The sequence below is a fragment of the Mesoplodon mirus genome (assembly GCF_964341445.2).
Source record: "Mesoplodon mirus genome assembly, chromosome: 6".
Taxonomy (NCBI): Eukaryota; Metazoa; Chordata; class Mammalia; order Artiodactyla; family Ziphiidae; genus Mesoplodon; species Mesoplodon mirus.
This window is the reverse complement of record NC_138982.1, coordinates 45,788,114-45,811,169: the sequence shown is the minus strand read 5'-3', so window position 1 is coordinate 45,811,169 and position 23,056 is coordinate 45,788,114. Positions and strand designations below refer to the sequence as shown.

The 23,056-nt window shown below is 36.8% G+C and overlaps 1 protein-coding gene across 5 annotated transcripts in view; it reads left to right on the top strand.

Annotated features, from left to right (window-relative positions):
- VPS8 (VPS8 subunit of CORVET complex) overlaps positions 1–23,056 on the top strand; it is a 293,055-nt gene that overhangs the window by 149,413 nt on the left and 120,586 nt on the right. For all 5 annotated transcript variants that reach the window (XM_082625439.1, XM_082625440.1, XM_082625441.1 and 2 more), the window contains 4 exons: positions 405–489; positions 1,371–1,469; positions 9,424–9,513; positions 14,253–14,299. In XM_082625439.1, the coding sequence (XP_082481565.1) occupies positions 405–489; positions 1,371–1,469; positions 9,424–9,513; positions 14,253–14,299 (321 nt within the window). The remainder of the gene's footprint in view (positions 1–404; positions 490–1,370; positions 1,470–9,423; positions 9,514–14,252; positions 14,300–23,056) is intronic.

Below are 23,056 nucleotides of genomic sequence, written 5' to 3'. Positions count from 1 at the left end.
AACAATGCAGAATTTAACATAGCAAATAAGATGCAATATGTTAGCACTACTATTTAGTTTGTTGAATATTTCATTTGACATATTTAATTCTGAATAGGCAAATTTCATATAATTGATTATATTGATATGTAATATATTAACTATTTTTTATGTGACACATTGTTGCTTTAACATTTATTTTGTACCCAGGTTTGAAATTTCTTATAAACGTAGTATTCAGCAGCATCTTAAACATATATTTAGAGGAATGGCAGGTACTATAACTTCATTTAACAATAGAAATCACATCTACTATATTCATTTTCCTTAATACTAACCTCTATGCCTGAGCAAATGTCTTGAAACAATAAGCTAATAACTACCTGCCTGTTTGGTACACTGAAGTTTTTCCTTTTATGTTCTAGCTATCAAATTTGTGAATTTATGTATGAACGAGAACACCAATATGACAAAATTATTGATTGCTACTTACGTGACCCACTAAGAGAGGTGAGTTAAGAGACAGCTTTACCCTTTTTTCTTACTCAGTCCCCCTCCTCCCCTTATCAAGGAGAAATAACTATTCAGTAGGTGTAACTATTCAGTAGAAATATTTGGACATATGTTTGCTGACTTAAAGTTTTGTTCATTGTTCAACAGGGTTTAATTGAGTGCCTGCTATTAGCCAAGTATATATTCATAATTAAAACAGATATATAGTTCCTGTAATTTTATAACTTATAGTTTAGTGATGGAGATGGACAGTAAGGAAACCAAATATTTAGTTACAAATTGTGATGAGCGCTAGAGAAACTGGGTGCAACATGAGAGGATAATGGGGAAACTGACTTATTCAGAGCAGCCAGGGAAGGAATCTTAGGTAAAATGACCTATACACTGAGTTTTGGAATTTGAGAAGAAGCCAGTCAAGCCAAGAGCCAATAGAAAAATGTTGCAGGATCAGGAACAGTATATGCAAAGATCTTGAGGTGAGAAAATTTTTTGACATGTTCAAGGAACTGAATAGAGATCGTATAAATGAAGCTTAGATCATTGTAAGTTGAGCATAATGGGCAAGGGCAAAAGTGATTTGAGATGAAATTGGGAATGTGGACAGAGACCACCAAAGCAAAAGAATGATATTCACTGTTAGGTTTATGAAATTGAGACTAACATTAATTGGAACAGATTTGCAACTTCTAAGAATCTACCCTAAACTTTAAACAATTACTCTTTCTCTTTTAAGTCAGTTGTCCATCAGTTAACTATCTCCAAATGGTTTTCCATCTCCAAATAACAGATATTTACCAAGACTGGTACAGTTAGTAGATAGTGACTAAATATTGCTTGAGTGAATGAATGAATGAATTATATTATCTTGTGCTTTTCAGGAAGAAGTCTTTAACTACATTCACAATATCTTATCCATTCCTGGACACAGTGCAGAGGAGAAGCAGTCTGTATGGCAGAAGGCAATGGATCATATTGAGGTACTGATTCAACAGAATTTTTAAAACTTTCCCATTTGTATGGATATCTCCCAAATTAAGTTTTTCTAACTAAGCAGTTGGAGGTATTATATTATTAAATTGATTTGCTTGAGGGTTAACATCTTTTTCAGATAATTTATTCTACCTCACATTTGTATTTGTAAAACCCATGTCATATACAATTTATTATATCATGACTTCTGAAAATAACTCATGTTCAACCAGCTAGTTGACAAACTGGAATTTTAGTGAGTTTTTACAGTGTTCTTAGAAATTCTGAAAGTACTACTGATCTTTATCTCTACTACATGACGGAGCCATTCCCCCTAGTCACCTGATGGAATTTTAGAAACATTACTGCAATGAGTTGTTCTCTCTGATGTATTTCCCTTCTTTATGTAAGAGGATGATTATTCTGATTTTGTTTATGCATGCTGTTTTACAAGAATGCAAGAATTGACTTTGAAACTAAAAGTTCTTTTGCGGTACACGGGCCTCTCACTGTTGTGGCCTCTCCCGTTGCGGAGCACAGGCTCCGGACGCGCAGGCTCAGCGGCCATGGTTCACGGGCCCAGCCGCTCCGCGGCCTGTGGGATCTTCCCGGACCGGGGCATGAACCCGTGTCCCCTGCATCGGCAGGCGGACTCTCAACCACTGCGCCACCAGGGAAGCCCTATCCGCCTGCCGATGCAGGGGACACGGGTTCGTGCCCCGGTCCGGGAGGATCCCACATGCCGCGGAGCGGCTGGGTCCGTGAACCATGGCCGCTGAGCCTGCGCGTCCGGAGCCTGTGCTCCGCAACGGGAGAGGCCACAACAGTGAGAGGCCCGCGTACAGCAAAACAAAACAAAACAAAACAAAACAAAACTTGCTTATAGATGCCTAAGTGGAGAGACGAATACGTGTGTGATGAACATGTGATCAGAATGCATTCTAAAAAGAGGCCCAAAAATCACTCCTCACTTTTAGTTTCTTTAGGTTCATAAATACAGTATTCCTCAGAAACCAACAGAGCTAGAGATTTGTTTTAATCTGTTCTGTATTATGGGTCACTAATTATTGAAAAAAAAGTTGTAATGAAGGATGTTGAGGTAATTCGAGTTTTGGAAATAACATTTATATCTACAGAGTTTCTCTTCTCCTCCTTGTAGCAAGGATCAGGTAACTTCTGGTGATGGGTTTAGAGATGTAGTTAAAGATATGATTATGCAACATGTTTTAAAATTTTTGTACATATGAAAAATAATAAGAGCTCTGAAACTTTGAGAAAGCATTGCATGTAGTGTGAATACTTTTAGTTCCTGATAATTGTAACGTTTAGAAAGGTCAGAAATGTGAACAGCATATTATGTAAAACATCTGGTGTGAAAGGTGGTACAGTCAGTGGGCTGAAGTAATTTCCACACTTTCATCTATAGGATTGAGAACATATATATGTTATTTATTTAGTCTTATCGTATTCCTGCTAACAATAAGATCAATATATCTTGGTGAAATAACCCAAGAAAACCTTCTACTTTGAATTATATCCTTTTTTCCTCTAATCATTTTGTATTCTTTTTCCTTTCATCATCCCCTTTAAGTCTCCATAGTTACATTATGCCTCATTGTTCATTTCACTTCATCTGCATTATGCAGTGGTTTGAGCACATGGACTCCAGACATCCAGAAATGAAGCTGTGTCTCTCCACATAATGTGAAACATGATGAATTAATCAATGAACAAACAAATTATTCAGCAGAAAACTCATACTGGAGAAGCAAGAAGTATTGTTTCTGCACAGCAATTATTTCTGCTATTTTCCCCACATCTGCGCATTTTTTTCACCTTGAACTTTTTGATACTTCTTAAGGCCACGTTAGAAATCTATAGACTCTTTTGAAGGACTTGTGTGGCTTTGGTAATGTAAATAAAATCAGCGTTAAATACGTAGGGGGAAAGCCCTCATAATAAAGTTTTCAGACAGTCTACATAGTGTATAGATTAGTGGTTCCTAACACTTTGGGGGTTATAGACCTCTTTTGAGAATCTAGTGAAAGATTTGGACCTGTGCCTCATAGTATTGTGCATGTGCTCAGACGCATAATTTCGTTTGCTATTTCAGGGATCCACAGACTCCCTAAAAGCCATTCTTAGATTGGGTCTGTAGATTTCAGGTAAAGAATCTCTGGTAAAGATGGTTTTTCCAGTATGGACAACACACGTTTCATGAGATTTTTAAAAATATTTTTGATTTTGAAATATAAAAAAGAAACAAAAAAGTGCATAAAAGTACAGTTAATAAAAAAATTAAAAGGCCAACATCCCAGAAATAGAGTTATTTCCAGTATCCCAGACTATTCCCATCTATCCTTTTCTTACCACAATTCACTGCCTTACTAATATATTCATTATCCTTGTTCTTCTCATAATTTATTGCACTTTTATATATTGTTATTGCACCTGCCTGCACCCCTAAAAATATGTATTTTTGTTTTGCCTGTTTCTGAACTTTATATAAATGGAGTTATACTCTGTATTTTCTTTTTCTCAATATTTTGAGAAATTTGTACATTTTATTGTTTGTAGCTAGTTCATTTTTATTACTGTATAGTGTTAAACTTTACAAGTATATCACAGTCTATCCATTCTACAGTTAATAGACATTTCAGTTGTTTCTAGTTTTTGACTATTAAAAGTAGTCCATCCAGGATCATTCTTACATATGCATCTTGAACACAGCTACCACATGCATTTCTCTAGAACACTGGTTCTCAGTTTGATTCCTGGTACAGCATTACAGCATCAGCTGAGAACTTGATAGAAATGCAGTTTAAGTCTTCACCTCATACCTACTGAATCAGAAACTCTGGGGGCAGGGCCCAGCAGTATATTTTAACAAGCCCTCCTGGTGATCTTGATGCATGTTAACATTTGATAATCTCTGTTCTAGGGTCTGTAGTTGCCAGTTAACTGGGATAAATATATTAAACTTAAGCAGATGCCAACATTGTGTGAGATTTTTCCATTGACTATATTCTTGCTAGAGTTTAAAATTTTGTCTGTCTAGTGGATAAATAATGATATTTCATTATGTTTTAAATTTACATATCCTTAGTTACTAATGGGATTGATAAATTCATATTTATTGGCCGTTTAAATTTCCTTTCTGTGATGTCCCTGTTCAAGTCTTTTGCCCATTTTTCTGTTAGAATGTATCTTGTACTCATTGATGTAGGAGTTCTTTATGTATCCTGGATGTTAGTCTTTTTTTCAGTGATACATGTTGCAAATATCTTCTACTCTGTGGCTTTTTTTCTGTGGTTCTTTTTAAGAAAAGTTTGTTTTTTTTTTTAAGTAGTCAGAATAATCAATTTTTTCCTTCGGTACTGAAGAAGTCCTATATTATTGTCTAAAAGCTTTCTTGTTTTTTGTTTCATCTATAAATCTTAGATCCACCTGAAAGCACTTTTGTATATGATTTGAGGTGGGGATCCAATTAATTTTTTAAAATACGGATGCCCAGTTCTCCAGCAACAGTTTTTTTCCTTTTTTCCTCCTTTTTAAAAATTGAAATATAGTTGATTTACAGTGTTTCAGGTGTACAGCAAAGTGATTCAGTTATACATATATATATTTTTTTCTTTTTCAGATTCTTTTCCATTATAGGTTATTACAAGATATTTGAATATATAAACTATATTTGAATATAGTTCCCTATGCTATATAGTAGGTTCTTGTTATTTATTTATCTTATATATAGTAGTATATATCTGTTTATCCAAAATCCCTAATTTATCCCTCCCCCTTCCATAAGTTTGTTCTCTATGTATGTATGTTTGTTTCCTATGTATGTATGTGAGTCTATTTCTGTTTTGTAAATAAATTCCTTTGTATTTTTTTTTCAGATACCACGTATAAGTGATATTTGTCTTTCTCTGTCTGACTTACTTCACTTAGTATGATAATCTCTAGGTCCATCCATGTTGCTGCAAATGGCATTATTTCATTCTTTTTTATGGCTGAGTAATATTCCACTGTATATATATATACCACATCTTCTTTATCCATTCATCTGTCTGTGGACGTTTAAGTTGCTTCCATGTCTTGACTATTGTAAATAGTGCTGCTATGAACATTGGGGTGCATGTATCTTTTTGAATTAGAGTTTTCATTTTTTCTGGGTATATGCTTAGGCATGTGATTGCTGGATCATATGGTAGTTCTATTTTTAGTTTTTTGAGGAACCTCCGTACTGTTTTCCGTAATGGCTGCACCAATTTACATTCCCACCAACAGTGTAGGAGGTTCCTTTTTCTCCACACCCTCTCCAGCATTTACTATTTGTAGACTTTTTGTTGATGGCCATTCTGATCTGTGTGAGGTGATACCTCACTGTGGTTTTGATTTGCATTTTTCTAATAATTAGCCATGTTGAACATCTTTTCATATGCCTGCTGGCCATCTGTATGTCTTCTGTGGAGAAATGTCTATTTAGGTCTCCTGCCCATTTTTCAATTGTGTTTTTTTTTTTTTTTAATTGAGCTGTATGAGCTGTTTGGAAATCAATCCCTTTTTGGTCACATCATTTGCAAATATTTTCTCCCATTCTGTAAGTTGTCTTTTCGTTTTGTTTATGGTTTCCTTTGCTGTGCAAAAGTCTGTAAGTTTGATTAGGTCCCATTTGTTTATTTTTGCTTTTGTTTCCATTACTCTAGGAGATAGCTCCAAAAAAATATTGCTATGATTTATGTCAAAGAGTGTTCTGCCTATGTTTTCCTATAGGAGTTTTATAGTATCTGGTCTTACATTTAGGTCTTTAATCCATTTTGAGTTTATTTTTTATATGGTGTTAGAGAATGGTCTATGTTCATTCGTTTACATGTAGCTGTCCAGTTTTCCCAGCACCAGTTATTGAAGAGACTGTCTTTTCTCCATTGTATATTCTTCCCTCCTTGGTTGTAGATTAATTACCCATAAGTGCCTGGGTTTATTTCTGGGCTTTCTGTCCGGTTCCATTGATCTATATGCTAGCAACAATTATTTTAAAAGCTCAGCAGTGCTACCTTATCATAAGTATATTAAGGATCTCTGTGTTTTGTCTCTTTTTCTGGGCTCTTTTCTTTTCTTTTCTTTTCTTTTTTTTTGTGGTACGTGGGCTTCTCACTGTTGTGGCCTCTCCCGTTGTGGAGCACAGGCTCCGGACGCACAGGCCCATCGGCCATGGCTCACGGGCCCAGCCGCTCCGCAGCATGTGGGATCTTCCCGGACCAGGGCACGAACCTGTGTCCCCTGCATCGGCAGGCGGACTCTCAACCACTGCACCACCAGGGAAGCCCTGGGCTCTTTTCTGTTTGATTGGTCTTTGTTTCTACATGTACCACACTACTTGAAATATTGTGGTTTTATAATAAGTCTTCATGTTTTTTCAGAGAGTATTGGCTGTTTACTTCCAAATTCATTTTAGAATCAGCTTGTCAAGTTCCACCAAAAACAATTTCTAACCTTATGATTCTGACAAGGATTACATTGACTCTTTCAATCATTTTTAATTTAATTGACATCTTTACATTGTGAGTCTTCTACCTTATGACCATATGGTGTAACCGTTTACTGAATAACTTTCTATAAAGTTTTATAATTTCTTCTGTAGAGACTTTTCATCCACTGTTAGATTTACTGTCACAACTTCATATATTTTAGCATAACAGTGCTATTGTTAGTGATATTTTTATTTTTGTTTATTTATTTAAATTTATTTTATTTATTTATTTTTGGCTGCATTGGGTCTTCGTTGCTGCACGCAGGCTTTCCCTAGTTGCGGCGAGCGGGGGCTACTGTCTCATTGCGGTGCGTGGGCTTCTCGTTGTGGTGGCTTCTCGTTGCGGAGCATGGTGTCTAGGTGTGCGGGCTTCAGTAGCACGTGGGCTCAGTAGTTGTGGCTCGCAGACTCTAGAGCGCAGGCTCAGTAGTTGTGGTGCACGGGCTTAGCTGCTCCGTAGCATGTAGGATCTTCTCAGACCAGGGCTCAAACCCATGTCCCCTGCATTGGCAGGCAGACTCCCAACCACAGTGCCACCTGGGAAGCCTATTAATGCTATTTTTAAAATTTTATTTCTAACATGTACAATGTTTACTGTAAAGATTTTAATGGAAGTCTTCTATTTCTACTATGCTGACAGTTTTCTCATGAATGAATTTTATCATCTTTTCTCCCTTATTCTATTTTTGTCATAAATTTTATTGATATTAAATCAGCCTTGAATTCTATGGGTAAATTCAACTTGAATCTGATATATTATCTTTTTTGTATATTGTTGGATTTTTAAAAATTTATTAGTGTTCACAATTAAGACTGATCTATAATTTTCCTTTCCTTTCTTATGTTGTTCTACTGAGTTTAGGTATCAAAATTTTGCTAGCCTTATACAGTGAGCTGAAGTAGCTTCCTTTTTTCTATTCTCTGTAAGAGATTAATTGGTATTGGAATTATTTCTTCCTTAAATGATTGCTGGGCACTTACCAGTGAAGCTATTTGGGCCTGTAGTGTTTCATATGGGAAGATTTTCGACTATTCATTCAGTTTCTTTAGTGGTTAAAAATCAATGCATGTTTTCTATTTCTTTTTTTTAAAATTTATTTCTTTTATTTATTTTTTTTGGCTGCATTGGGTCCTTGTTGCTGCACACAGGCTTTCTCTAGTTGTGGTGAGCAGGGGCTGCTCTTTGTTGCAGTGTGCAGGCTTCTCATTGCAGTGGCTTCTCTTGTTGCCGAACACAGGCTCTAGGCACAAGGGCTTCAGTAGTTGTGGCATGCGGCCTCTAGAGCACAGGCTCCGTAGTTGTGGCACACGGGCTTAGTTGCTCTGCGGCATGTGGGGTCTTCCTGGACCAGGGCTCGAACCCGTGTCCCCTGCATTGGAAGGTGGATTCTTAACCACTGCACCACCAGGGAAGCCCTTGTTTTCTATTTCTTAAGTCAGTTTATTAAATTATATTTTTCTAGGAATTTATGCATTTTGACTAAATATTTAAATCCTCAACATAAATTAATTCATAATAGTTTCTTATCTTTTTAATGCCTGAAGATCAGTAGTAATATCCCCCTTTTCATATGTGATATTGATTAGTTGTGCCTTCTCTGTTTTGAGATGTATAAAAGTAGTTTAAACTACAGTAACTTGTGTCAGCTAAGTATTATTAATCTGCACATACTAACACAAAATTATTAGATACATATCACGAATGTTGCCATCACAATAATTTGTCTTATTTTTATTTGACAATATAATATGTTGATCTATAGCCAGTCTTGGCATTTTAGCCATGGAACATGCAATTGAAAAGGTAGAATAGGGTCACAGAAACCAAGAAGAGAGTTTCAAGAAGAAAAGGAAAGCCTGTAGTGTCTAGGAAAGTTCAGGAGAGGGCAGGTTGGAAGTCTTAGATTTGACAGAAATAGGTCTTATTAACAGTGGTCAACCTCTTAGTCTCATTTAAGACTTATGACCTGAAGTTGATTTCTTAAGACACCTCTGGTTTCAAAATCTACCAGGCATCAGAGGTAAAGTTTTAGAATTCTTAGCTAGAGAAATTACAACTATGTTCTTTTTTTTTCCATTTCTTTAAGTTATTACTTTAAGAGCAAGGGTAAATTCACTGGCAGAGAATTTGGGAAGCTTTTGTTCCTTCCATTTATCCTGTAGATATCATGGCCTAAATCCAGAATTTTAGTGCTTTCATTTTCTAAGAATTTTGAAGTACCTTTCATATCAAAATCTGATTTTTTACATGACGGTTTTCTAATTTTACTCATTTGCAATATGTCTTTAAATTGTGGCCCTATATTGAGGTTTCCTGAAATGCAGTGTAGAAGCTCATGAAATTATTGAGGTAGGTGATCATACTTTACATCTGTGGAAATTCTATTTAACTTTAACTTTGAAGATTATTTTATATTTTTCTTTCATTACAGGAGCTTGTGTCCCTGAAGCCCTGTAAGGCGGCAGAGCTGGTTGCTACGCACTTTTCTGAACAGATTGAAACAGTCATTAAAAAACTTCAGGTAAACTTCACAAAATATACTGGGAAGAAACATCTAGTGGAGAGACAATTATTGAATATCCACCTAAGAACTTTTGACTGTAGTAATTTCTTCAGTTGATAGTTGCCTTTTAATAGCAGTTTCTACATATTGTGTGTGTGTGTGTATTTGGAAGCAATTGTGTGATAATCTCTGAGTCTAGAAATGAGGGAGTTCATCTTTGTGTATAACAAATATTAACATCACAGAAATATTTTTGGAAATACAACCTGTAGTTACCTAGAAATCATAATCCATAGAGGGTCCTCCCCCACCGCCCACCTCTCCATATCTTTCGCCATAGTGACTGCAACCATATTCTCTTCAGGGTTCATGTTACTTATTCAGACTTTTGTCATCCTCCTACTGGGTTAATGCTGACTATTTTTTAATTTATTTTATTGTGTATTTATTTATTTATTTATTTATTTATTTATTTATAGCTGCGTTGGGTCTTTGTTGCTGCGCGTGGGCTTTCTCTAGTTGCGGCAAGCGGGGGCTACTCTTCGTTGTGGTGCGCGGGCTTCTCATTCTGGTGGCTTCTCTTGTTGCAGAGCACGGGCTCTAGGCACGTGGGCTTCAGTAGCTGTGGCACGTGGGCTCAGTAGTTGTGGCACATGGGCTTAGTTGCTCTGGGGCATGTGGGATCTTCCCAGACTAGGGCTCGAACCCGTGTCCCCTGCATTGGCAGGTGGATTCTTAACCACTGCACCACCATGGAAGTCCCAATGCTGACTATTTAGAATTTTTCTCGGAAAATCTTAGCTAGAATACAGGTATATTAATGCTGAATATTGAGATGCTCAGTTTGAAGTACTATTTAATGGACCTAGTATTTCACTTGTCACTACTGTGGCAGTGCTAGTAGTGAGTTTTGCTCATTACCGTTATGGCCACAAGTGATAGAGATAGGGAATAGGACAATGGCAGGAACATGTAGCACAACCCAGAGTCCTCAGGTAGCAGTAATAGTAGTAGGGGTCAGGTATGCAAGAAGGAAACCAAAGCAGTGAGTGGGAGGCAGCTGACATGAGACAAAGATGTGGGATTCATTCATTTACACACTACCGTGGTGCCACTCTGTACCGCATAGTATGGTAGGCTCTGGGGGGCACAAATAAGAATACAGTCTTTTTCTTAATTTTTCCTGTGGAACAGAGAAGCACTTGTATAACCACAGCACAGTGTTATAAGCTCTACACCAGACATGTGTAAAAAAGTGCTGTAGGAGTAAGAGGAGAGAGTGACAGACTGTGTGAGAGAAGCAGACAAGAGTTCCCAGATATGCCTGAACTGGGTCTTGAATAATTGGTATCAGTCTTCTAGGCAGAGAATTGGGAAGGGCATTCTAGATAAAGGGTTCTGGGTATGTAAAGACTTGATGAAGTCTTGAAGCAACATTCATATTCAGAGGATGATGTGGTAAAGATGATGGTGGAAGAAGCATCAGATTAAGCTGTAAAAGGTATATTGGAGGGAAGGAGTTAAAAGTATAGAGACTGGGAAATAGACTTTTGGGGCTGATATTGAACAATTTTATATGTAATGCTAAGAAATTATGCTATATCTTCCGTGTGCTGGAGAATTACTGAAGTTTTTTAAGCAAAGGAATTATACCATTAGATTCATTTTATAGAAAATTAATTCTGGAGTATGGAGAATGGACTGGCAAAGAGAGCAGATAGAGGAGAGAACAGTTAGACCAGTTGGAAGGCAAAAGGTCTTGGCAAAAAACAGTGAGGACAGGATAAAAGCAGTGGCAGTGGAGAGGACAGGTCCAAGATACGTTTGTGAAATAAAATGTATAGGGCTTGGAAATTAGTTGAATGTGATGGTGGAGTTAAAAATGACTCCCAGATGTAGGGTTGGTTGTCCAGCATGATGAAGTCCATTAAATCAAGATAAGGACTCATCCATTAATTCAATAAATATTTATGTATCTGCTGTGGGCCAAAACCATGATAAAGTGCTAAGGATACAAAAACATATACAGTTGACCCTTGAACAATGCAGGGGTTAGGGGTGCCAACCCCAGTGCAGTCGAAAATCCTTGTATAACTTTTGACTTAACCAAAAACTCAACTACTAATAGCCTGCTGTTGGCTGGAAGCCTTACCAATAACAGAAACAGTCAGTTAACACATGCTTTGTATGTTATATGTATTATATACTGTATTCTTAGAATAAGTGAATTAGAGAAGAGAAAATATTATTAAAATAATAAGGAAGAGAAAATACATTTACAGTACTGAACTAAACTTATCAATACTGTACATTTATGTCATCTTTTTATAAGATGAATCATCCATATGTCAGTACCCATATCAATATTGTCTTAAACAAAGTAGTGTTATACATATTACTAACACTAGACATCAAAAATGAAAAGATGTGAAAAAGAAATTTGTATTTATTTACAGGTATAACAATTCATACATGGATAATGAAAAAGCAAATGTTTGCTCTATGGTAGTCTAGTGTAATCGATATTATTGCTTCACAGTAGCCTAACGTATACACTAATGAGTGAATTGTTATAAAATTTTTATAGCATACAGTATTACAGTCATATTCATGATAAAGTATTGGAAGCATTGCACTTTTTTAAAAAAACACAGGTGATGGTCAGTTGACATGCAGTTTCTCCAGTTACTAGAGAGGGGGAGAGAGAGAGGCATATTTTATATTTATTATCACTCATGCCTATGTAAGGATAGACTAGTATCTACGTATATTTTATGCATTCATGACATACCTAACTTTTTCTTAATTTTTTCACTATTGCTGGGCTATGTGGTTAGCCTGCAGGGTTTTTCAAATTGTTGCAAATCTTCCAAATTTTTTCCAATATATTTATTGAAAAAAATTCACGTGTAAGTCAGCCCACTCAGTTCAAATCTGTGCTCTTCAAGGGTCAACTGTAAATGTATCCCTGTGCTCAAGAAGACAGATAAGCCAAAAGATAACTGTAGAATAGTTTGACTTGAATGATGATAGAGGACTGCCCAGGATCCTGAGGAAGTACATGGAGGGTCATCCAGTCCATTCTAGTGAGGGGGGTACATTTCTGCTAAAACTACTCTCAACCCACAGAGCATCTCCGCCTTTTAAAAGTCAGCAATTTTGATGAATCTTCTTGTCTATAGTGATGTTATTGTCATTTAAAATGTAAGATTATCAGACTTCCCTGGTGGTCCAGTGGTTAAGACTTCTCGCTCCCAATGCAGGGGGCCCAGGTTCAATCCCTGGTCAGAGAACTAGATCCCACATGCCGCAACTAAGAGCCCTCATTGCTGCAACTAAAGATCCCGCATGTGACAATGAAGATCTTGCATGCTACAACTAAGACCTGGCACAGCCAAATAAATAAATAAATATTAAAAAACAAAACAAAACTAGATCTACATTCTTTAAAAAATGTAAGATTATCCATTGCAGGATTTTCTTTTTCCTACAGGCTTTAAAATATTTAGAGGCAGAGAGGCTAGGTAAATGAATATAATATCATTCATTAGACAGATATATAAAAGCTGAAATGACTTACACACACAAAAAAGGTGGCTCTTGACCATGGACGGTTTGTGGAGTCTTACACATTCCTTTTAAAGAAATGAAGTATTTTTTTATTGCAGAGCTTTATTGATTGTATAAGAATCCCACACAAATTTTATAAATTACCTTCACTTTTGATGGCAAGAAATATGCCTCTGACCAATTATTTTCAGAATTCTTGAAGTGAAAAATAAGCCAGAATATTAAGGTATAACCAGAAGGAAAGCCATGTAAAATAAAATAAAGTGATAGGCCAGGGAAAAGATAGAAAATCAAAGACTGATAAATATATTTAAAATGTTATATTCTAAATGACATTAATCCTTTCTGGTTTTGAGATCCCCTGCTTTTTATAGGTGAAGTTAGAATGTGTCAAAAAAATAAAGAAAAAAGAAAAACAAAACTATAATTATTTTTGCTTAGCTTTCTTAAGAACTTAGAGACATTATTAATATTCATATAGTATTCTAAGATTTATCTCACTTAATTCTCACCTCTAGCCTGTGCAGGAGGAAGAGAAGATATTGGTGTTCTCTCTTTCACATAAGGAAACCAAATGGCTTACGAGAGTCAGTGACTTACACAGTCACACAGCTAAAAAGTGGAAGAAACAGAAGCCAGACTTTTTGCATATTAGTTGCTAACCTGTTTGCCATGTCTTCTGTAGTTGATTATATTGGGGAGTTAATGAGCTTTTTTGGTACTGGTTGTTGTTTGGGCCTCAGCCTCCCACCCCACCTAGATTAACTGTCTCACAGTTGGCTGTTGTCACAAGGAGGACCAGGTGAGGCAGTGTGTACCCGTCATTGTAGCCAGAGCAGTTAAGAGCACCTGCCATTCCAAGGGTCTTCATGCTGGGAACTGTTAAGGGATTTGTCTCAATAGAGGGCCTTTTTTTTTTTTTTTTGGCAGGGGTGGCGGACCAATAACCAAGGTGTTTGTATTTCTTCTACTCTCAAAATTGAGTATGTGACAGTGATTAGAATTACTGAGAGGAAATGACCTCCAAATGATTCTTTAGAATTCCTTAGATCTGTACAGAGGGCATAATGGAAGTAATCATACGCGTGTGTGCTTTTTAAAGGGATGTTCTAGAGTTATTTACCATGGCATAGTTTGAAGAATTTGTTTTAATATTTAATTGTATTTTTTATTGTTTTTCTCTTCAGAACCAGGTTTTGCTTTTCAAATTTTTGAGGAGTCTTCTTGACCCAAGGTATGTTAATAAAATTTAGTTTTTCATAATACATAGATGAGAAATCAAAGGAAATAAATTGAGTTGAAGAAACTGGCTCATGATATCCAAATAGTATAGTCAGCTCTTGATTTTTAATATTAGCAGGAGTAATAGTTACAGAGATTATTCTAAACACATGATTGGAAAATTGATTACATCTTGAAGGAATACTTTTGTTTCCATTTGAACATGAGCATACATGATGAGTTGTCATCAACGTAAAGAAAGTAATGAAGATGTGCCATGAAGACATGTTTCAGGAAGAATTTGATGACCATCTAGCTTCCCCTGTCTCTGGTAGCGTCACTCCTTCTGATTCCTTATTCCATGCTGTAGATTGATAGCTTTACTTTTCAAAGTAAACACCTAGTTCCCAGCCCACCTCTAAATGTATTACCTTTTAAACTTTCATTTGAACTGTTTAGTTTTAAATAACTTTCCTGGAGGTGTGAGAAGGAAAGTTTAAATGTTTTTTAAGTGCTGCTGTAGTACTCATCAAATAAAAACTAACCCAAGGAGATGATGAAATTAGTAATGGATTTGTAAGCAAAGTAGCTCCATATGTGAGATTGTAACATCTTTCTGTGACAACGTGGAGTACGCTGGGAGCTGAGTGTAGTATTTAACATCCTCTAAGACAGTCACTCTTAACCAGAATTGTGTGTCAGAATAACTTAAGAAATTTTTAAAAATATAGTTGCCTGGCCCCAACCCCACAGAATCATTGTGATATACTTCTAGAGTTAAGCATCACTGGCCTAAATCTAATATTCCAGGGTGGTATAGCTTTCACATCACACATACAGATTTTTAAGTTGCATTATAATGTACACTAGCCATTGAAAATGGTCATATACTTAATTTAGAGATAATATTATAAAAATAGAAAGTTTTGGTTATTCTAGTATTCTGTGCTATTTTTAAATACCAAAATACCAGGAGTTTTGTGGATTGTAATAATTTTTTGAAATTTCAGTCATTTAAACCTTAAGCAGGCTATGGTTCATTTAAATTTAGTCCTACAGATGTGCATATGCAGATGTTGAGAAGAGCAGTCTGACTACATACCCTCCTGAACTTCAGTTCAATACCTTTTCAAAGTATCTGTGTTTTAATTCCCTGTTCTTAGAAATTACTGAAGCTAGACATCTATTTTTATTTTTATGAATCATTTGTACTTCCCTCAGATCCAGTTTGGGCCCTAGTCTACCCCTAGAATTAACTAGGAGATACCTTAGAATTAGGGTTAGGGGTAAGAGGGAAGGAAGAGAGCTGGGAGAAGGATGGGGGAGCTGGGGGTGGAGCTGAGAGAAGGGGGAGGGGGCCGAGGAGGACTGAGCTAGGTGGAAGAGGAAGGAGGGCCCAGCCCTTTCTCTGGAGCCCCTGTACCTTTTTTTCCCATAGCAAAATTCCTTCTGTTCCTCTTTTGCTTCCTCCAGTGTCAGATCCATTCTCTTAGGACCTGACTCCTCTTCCCCTAGGATAATTTATTTTAACCAAGTCCTTGTTCTCCATCCATCCTACCTGGAGAGACTCAGGCTGGAAGGACAGAGAAGCTCATCTTTGAACTCGGCCTTTTCTCACATGTAACAAAGTACAGAAGACAATGGTGACCAAATCTTAATTTTTTTAATTAAGAAAAAGTATTAGGTAATATAAATATCAATATAGTCATTTGCTCTGATACTGAATTTAGTTAAACTTCCCAGTAATAAAAATGGCAAATCACAAGAGTATCAGAGGTCTTCCATGGAAAGTCTTGCTCTGTTATGACCTATACGTAGATTGTAAATATGTTATAGGTAAGATCCTTTAGAAGTACTATGAAAGTGGTTTTGTTCACTAGCGAACCACGAATAATTTTACATTTACTCGGTATATTTTATCTCCCTAAACTAACTCCAACCCAGGATAATTAACTCTAAGTTAACTTGTCACCCATTATTCCTTTCTGTCATATCAGTTCAGCTGCAAGGCCCTCTCTCACCTACTTCAGAGAGAAGCAGTGCACCCACGGTCCTTACTCTTCCCTGTCCCCAAAAGCAGTATGACCTGGAATGTCCTCGCTTTTGACAACAGCTAAATTGCCAGCTCTCCTTTAGCCTAGAGAAATGCAGAGTTGACAAAGATTCTCCCCTTGACCGAACTTCAGTCCGGCTCCTCTGAGCCCTCTGCTGCACTAGGTCTGACCTTGGGCTTCCATCTCTGTTTTTGTAGAGTCTCTTTTAGCAAGAATCCTGCTAAGTCAGTTTAGCTAGAATCCTCACCCTCAATATGTGATCACCCTTGATATCTGTCCAAATTTATAACCGCCCCCCCAGGTAATATGTGATCATCCTGGCCTGCCTTCAGCAAGAATTCTGTTAGGTCAGTTTATCGAAGAATTATCCTACCCTCCTAGTAATTCTCCATCCATTGACTGCCCCACTCCCACCCCCATGGCTATAATCTCTGCTTTTCCTTGTTGTATTTGAGTTGAGCCCAGTCTCTGTCTCCTTTACTGCAATACCCCATTGTAGTGTTCCCTATCACGAGAGTCCGAATAAATTCTGCTTTACTGTTTTAACAAGCATCATGGATAATTTTTTCTTTAACAGAACCTTGAATTAACAAGACAGATAACTTTAGCTCCACCTTTAAAAAGAGCACTCTTTCAAATTGATCCACCCTATCCAGGATGCCAAAAATCTAGTGGTGTTCTGCTTTGAGAGTCCCAGTCCAGAATCCAGCATATTGGGTTGGCCAAAAAGTTCGTTCGGGTTTTTCCGTAAGATGCTATGGAAAAACCCGAACGAACTTTTTGGCCAACCCAATACTTTATCCTCTTATTTTATGTCTTATATAGGAGGCAGACATCCATTAAGATTATGCTGTAAATTTAGTTTAAATTTGATGTTTGGCATTTCAGTACAATCATTTTTATATAAACAGTATTTTAAATGATAGTGTCCCAGACTAACCCATAAAAGCCTGTTTGACCCACAATGTAAATAAATAATACCAGTGAGGAGAGGGAAAATTTTTTTTTTCTTCTACCCTTCTGTGTCCTAGACAGATTGAGAAGAGAAAAGCATACACATTTATTGAGTGTTTTACGTGACCCGGGAGCCTTCATAAGGAAATGAAGACCTGAGGAAGCACTTAAACCTGAGTGTTTTGTGCTAGGTTTGATGAAGGGTAGAAAGTCATAGGCAAATGTGATAGGACTGAAGGATATGCGCTAAGGATGATAAACTGGGGGAAACTTATCAAGACGTGTTTATTTGGATTCCTCTCAGTGTCCCTCCATCTTCAGAGATGAGGATGCTCCTTTTCTCCAGAAAGAGAGAGTACCTTTCATAAGATGGTCTTATGATCTGCTTCACAGGAGAAGGGGAAGGGCAGAGAGTCCTTCCTGCACCTGACATTTCTCAAATTCCTTGAGCTTAAAATATTCAATATGCCAACATACCGTATTTTGGGGAAGCGTGTCCTGAACCCTGTCACTAATAACACGTACATTGAATTCTGGATTGAGGGGGAGAGCAAGGTTAAGAAGGTCGAGTTCAGAGGAAGTAAGGAGGAGGTGCTTCTTGAGCCTGCCTTAGACAAAGTTTTGAATTATAGAAAGTTTGTCTTTGATGCCCTTTGAACTCTGCCTCCTTCCACTCTGTCCTCTTCTTTCAAGGGTTGCAGGATGCACACACTTCTTTAAGCTCTACACTTTATAAGCACACTCGGATATATAGTACTGTGCCTAGGTAGATTTTTAAAGTCTAGAATTACCTTCTTCTATGCCCCAGTCAAAACAATCACAACTAATTGCTAATTGCTTGTCAATGTGACACTTTTACAGAGGGAGTGTACAACTAACATATGAATACAATGAAGTATACACAATGATGAAAAAACCCTTTTCCAATACCAATTGACCTCAAGGGTAAGAAGAAAGCAGGTTGTGTGGACTAGATTACGTTAAGTCTCTGAATGATTTCCCATCACACTTTAGCCTTTGTAAATGAGTATGCCCATTAACTAATCTCAAGTAAAGGATTAGAGTCTTTCCAGCTACTGGGAAAACTGAAGTGGGAAACTAGGGGAGTATAGAAAAAGGTATTTATGGACAAAAGAGTATCAAGAATAGGTAGATGGGTACTGCCTAGCAGTTTTCCCTGGCAGACAACTTCAGACTATTTTTGCCTTTGATTCTTCCCTTTCTGTTCTTCTTAAGCAATAGGATTTTTTTTTTAACTTCCAGGTTTTTCCTTTCATGAAGCTCCTATAGCAGCATTCTAGAGAGTAGAGAAAATGAAAGAAAGTTGTTTTGAGATGGTGACTGCTTGTATATATGTGTCATAGCAGAAAATTGCTTTTTTTGCTCTTGCCCCAAAAACCTGAGTTAGTAGGATCCTCATTCCTGTGTGTGTGTGTGTGTGTATAGTTTATGCACATTTGATTTAACATTTATATGTATTTATTGAGTTGTTTCTAAAGGAGTGACTTATTTTGTCAACAGCATGTTTTAGGGAACTAATAATCTAGTTGAATTCTCATGTGTATTTCTCTATTTTCTTTTTCCAATTTCTTTAAGTTACCTTTGCTCTGTAAATAATGTTCTCTGTAGAATTAATTGACCTACAAAGATATTGGTGACATTTGTATGTAGAAAGATTAGATAGTTTTGAAGGGAGGGAGGTTAATCCTCCAGAAACAAATTATTTGCCTGAATTGAGGCCAACAGCCTGGGAGAAAGGTTTTGCATCCTCTTCCAATTCCCTTCTTTGGGACAGCTGCTACATAAAGCCCGACCCCACGCCCACTCCCTGTGTGCGTTCCTGCTGGCCAAGATTTCTCACAGGAGTTCTCCTGATATACTTACATCCAGATGCAGGTCCTTTGTGCAGTGGGGATGCTTGAAGGATAATACAAAAGGACACTGATGGTTTTTGTGGGGCTATGAGCTTCATAAGGAATAAAGAGAATGTGCAAGTGTATTTATAGTCACAATATTTTCCTCAGTACAATTTTCTTGGTAATGTCTATTTAGCCTTTGTTAACGATGTCCTGGAGGCCTCTGAAATATATGGTATGATTTTCTTGTAGGAAAAAAACACATAAAACGCTGTACTGTATTTCTAAGTCTTTAATCAAAATAAAGTAAAAACTGAACATTGCTAAGGAAATGAGTATCTTTGCCAAGGAGCAAAACATAGATTATGGAAATGGTTATACATTGGATTTAAATTGAACCTGTCACTGTTTCTGTGGGTAATTCTGAAGGGATATTTTAAGATATTGACACAGTGTTGAAATAACATATTTCAAAGTTAAAAAAAATAGAACATTATATATATTCATGAACTTTGACATATAAAAATGCATTCCTACCTCAGTGAGTGCCTGTCTGCTTGGCCAGGCTCACCACCAGATATCATTATCTTTGTTAGTATATTTGCCAACAGCTCAAATTCAACCTTCTAAATCCTAACACATCATCTACTAATCTTCTTTTAGGTAAATGGATGGATGGATGGATGGATAGATAGATAGTTTACATGCATTTATATCTTTATTCCTTAATTTAATAAGTCTTTATAATGAGATTGCTATCTGCTAAGCAATGTGTGAGAGGTTGAAATGGCTCAAAATTATACTCAATTTTTTCAGTCTAAACCTGTTCCTCCTACTTTATTTTCTCTCTTAGCAAATGGCTGTATCCACCCATTTATTTTTTTATTTTTTTATTTTTTTCTTTGCGTTACGCGGGCCTCTCACTGTTGTGGCCTCTCCCGTTGCGGAGCACAGGCTCCGGACGCGCAGGCTCAGCGGCCATGGCTCACGGGCCCAGCCGCTCCTCAGCATGTGGGATCTTCCCGGATCGGGGCATGAACCCGCGTCCCCTGCATCGGCAGGCGGACTCTCAACCACTGCGCCACCAGGGAAGCCCCTCCACCCATTTATTTTATTTAAAAATTTACTGAGTAACTACAGCATACTAAGCACTGTGACAGGCATGGGAGATAAAATGGTGAATAAGGTGGGACCGTGCCTTCAGAGGCAATTGCAGTATAAGTGTCTTAAATAAAATCCTTGGTGTGATGATGAATTTTTAACTTTCCTTTACCAGCTCCACTGCACCTTCTCAGCCACACCACACAGAACCAGTCAGTCATCAAAATGTACCTCTTGTATATCTCTTACATGTGAGTCCTTCTCTTGTCCACCCCCCTCTGCCCTGGTTCAGGCCCTCAGTATCTCTCTTCTGGTCTTTTTTGCTGGTCTCCTAACCAGCCTTCTTAATTCTTCTACTTCCATTTTCAAATAGGCAAATAATGATAGCGTTCCCTTTCCCCTTCTCAAAGTTCTTTTAGTTTCCATTATCCAAGGTAAAATCTGAACTCCTTATGGTGTAAAAGACCCTTCTTAATCTTATTCAGGCATATCGGTTCAGCTTAATTTTCTTCCATCCTGCCATTTCTCTTTTCCCCTTTATTCCTCAGTAGTACTGAACTTTTTGTTCATGGGATACACTACACAGGGTTGTTCTGCCCACCCTTTGAATATGTGTTCCTCCCTTTTAGTCCACTTTGTTTTCTTTCTTTTCATAGTTTTATCTATATGTATTAAGAGCTCTAAGGTTGTACATGTGCTTTGATCCAGTGATTCCATTTTGGAAAATATATTTTAAGAAAATACCATAAGAAAAAGGTAGTTAATATTGAAATATCCATATTAACATTTATATAGTGAAAAAACTGTTTAAAAAAGTAGATGGGGGAGATAGCTATATAAATGGTAAGGTATATGAACATAATTAAAAACCAAATTGGCAAACATGGCAATGTGAATGTTTAAATAATGCTAAACTGGAAAAATACATAACATTAAATGGTATGCACACATACTGTTTGTGTCTATGATTGAATGATAATCAGATGATGTGGTTAGATGTAGGTAACTTAGTGCTCACCATATTCTTTGCCCCCACTAATTGCTTAGTTAATAATAGAAATTTAGATTGATACATTAATAATAAAAATGAGAGCAATTGTTAGGAGTTTGGAACTGTCTGCTCTTTGCTTTTAGAATTTCTGAAACAATGAAAACTGGCATGTGAGTGCTACAAACGAAAGTTTCAAAAACTTTGCTTCATTGATATTTAAAGAAATCTTTCCAAATACCCATACTTTTTCTATTTACAATGAAAAGGACACATATTAAGGTACTTTGTGGCTTTTACAAAATCCTACCCTTTCTTCTGTTCTGTTTATACTATTTTTTATTCATCACCCTTGTTTTTTGTTTCTTTTTGTTTGTTTCCTACTATTTTTATGCCTCCTCTGACTTTAACGGAGTGTTTTGTATATGATTCCATTTTTTGTCTCTCTTAGGATATTAATTATACTTCTTTTAAAGAACTTTTTCTAGTGGTTGACTTTCCATTTTTCGATTGGGTTGTTTGTTCTTTTGTTGTTGAGTTGTATGAGCTGTTTATATATTTTGGGAATTAAGCCCTTGTCAGTCCCATCCTTCACAAATATTTTCTCTCATTCTGTAGGTTTTCTTTTCCTTTTGTTTATGGTTTCCTTTTCTGTGCAAAAGCTTGTAAGTGTGATTAGGTCCCATTTGTTTATTTTTGCTTTTATTTCTATTGCCTTGGGAGACTGACCTAAGAAAACATTGGTACAATTTATGTCAGGGAATGTTTTGTCTATGATCTCTTCTAGGAGTTTTATGGTGTCTCATCTTGTATTTAAGTCTTTAAGCCATTTTGAGCTTATTTTTGTGCATGGCGTGAGGGTATGTTCTGACTTCTTTGATTTACATGCAGCTGTTCAACTTTCCCAGCACCACTTGCTGAAGAGACTCTCTTTTTCACATTTTTGTTTTTTGGCCTCCTTTGTTGAACATTAATTGACCAGAGGTGTGTGGGTTTATTTCTGGGGGTCTCTGTTCTGTTCTGTTGATCTGTATGTCTGTTTTTGTGCCAGTACCACACTGTTTTGATTACTGAAGCTTTGTAGTATTATCTGAAGTCTGGGAGGGTTATGCCTGCTCAGGATTGCCTTGGCAATTCTGGGTCTTTTATGGTTCCATATAAATTTTAGATTTATTTGTTCTAGTTTTGTGAAAAATGTCATGAGTAATTTGATAGGGATCACATTAAATCTGTAGATTGCTTTGGGTAGTATTGCCATTTTAACAGTACTGATTCTTCCAGTCCAAGAGCATGGAATATCTTTCCATTTCTTTGAATCATCTTTAATTTCCTTTATTAATGTTTTGTAGTTCTCCGCGTGTAAGTCTTTCACCTCCTTGATGGTGTTTATTCCTGAATATTTTATTTATTTATGATGCAATTTTAAAAGGTATTATTTTTTTACATTCCCTTTATGCTGTTCCATTGTTAGTGTAAACACGTGCAACCGATTTCTGTATGTTAATGTTGTATCCTGCTACGTTGCTGAATTCACTTATCAGTTCTAGTAGTTGTTGTGTGGAGTCTTTAGGGTTTTCTATATATAGTAGAAAACTATGTCATCTGCATACAGTGACAGTTTTACCTCTTCCCTACCTATTTGAATACCTTTTATTTCTTTTTCTGTGTGACTGCTGTGGCTAGGACTTCCAATACTATGTTGAAGAGAAGTGGTGAGAGTGGGCATCCTTGTTCCAGATTTTAATGGGAAGGCTTTCAGCTTTTTACTGTTGAGTATTATATTGGCTGTGGGTTTGTCATAAATAGCTTTTATTATG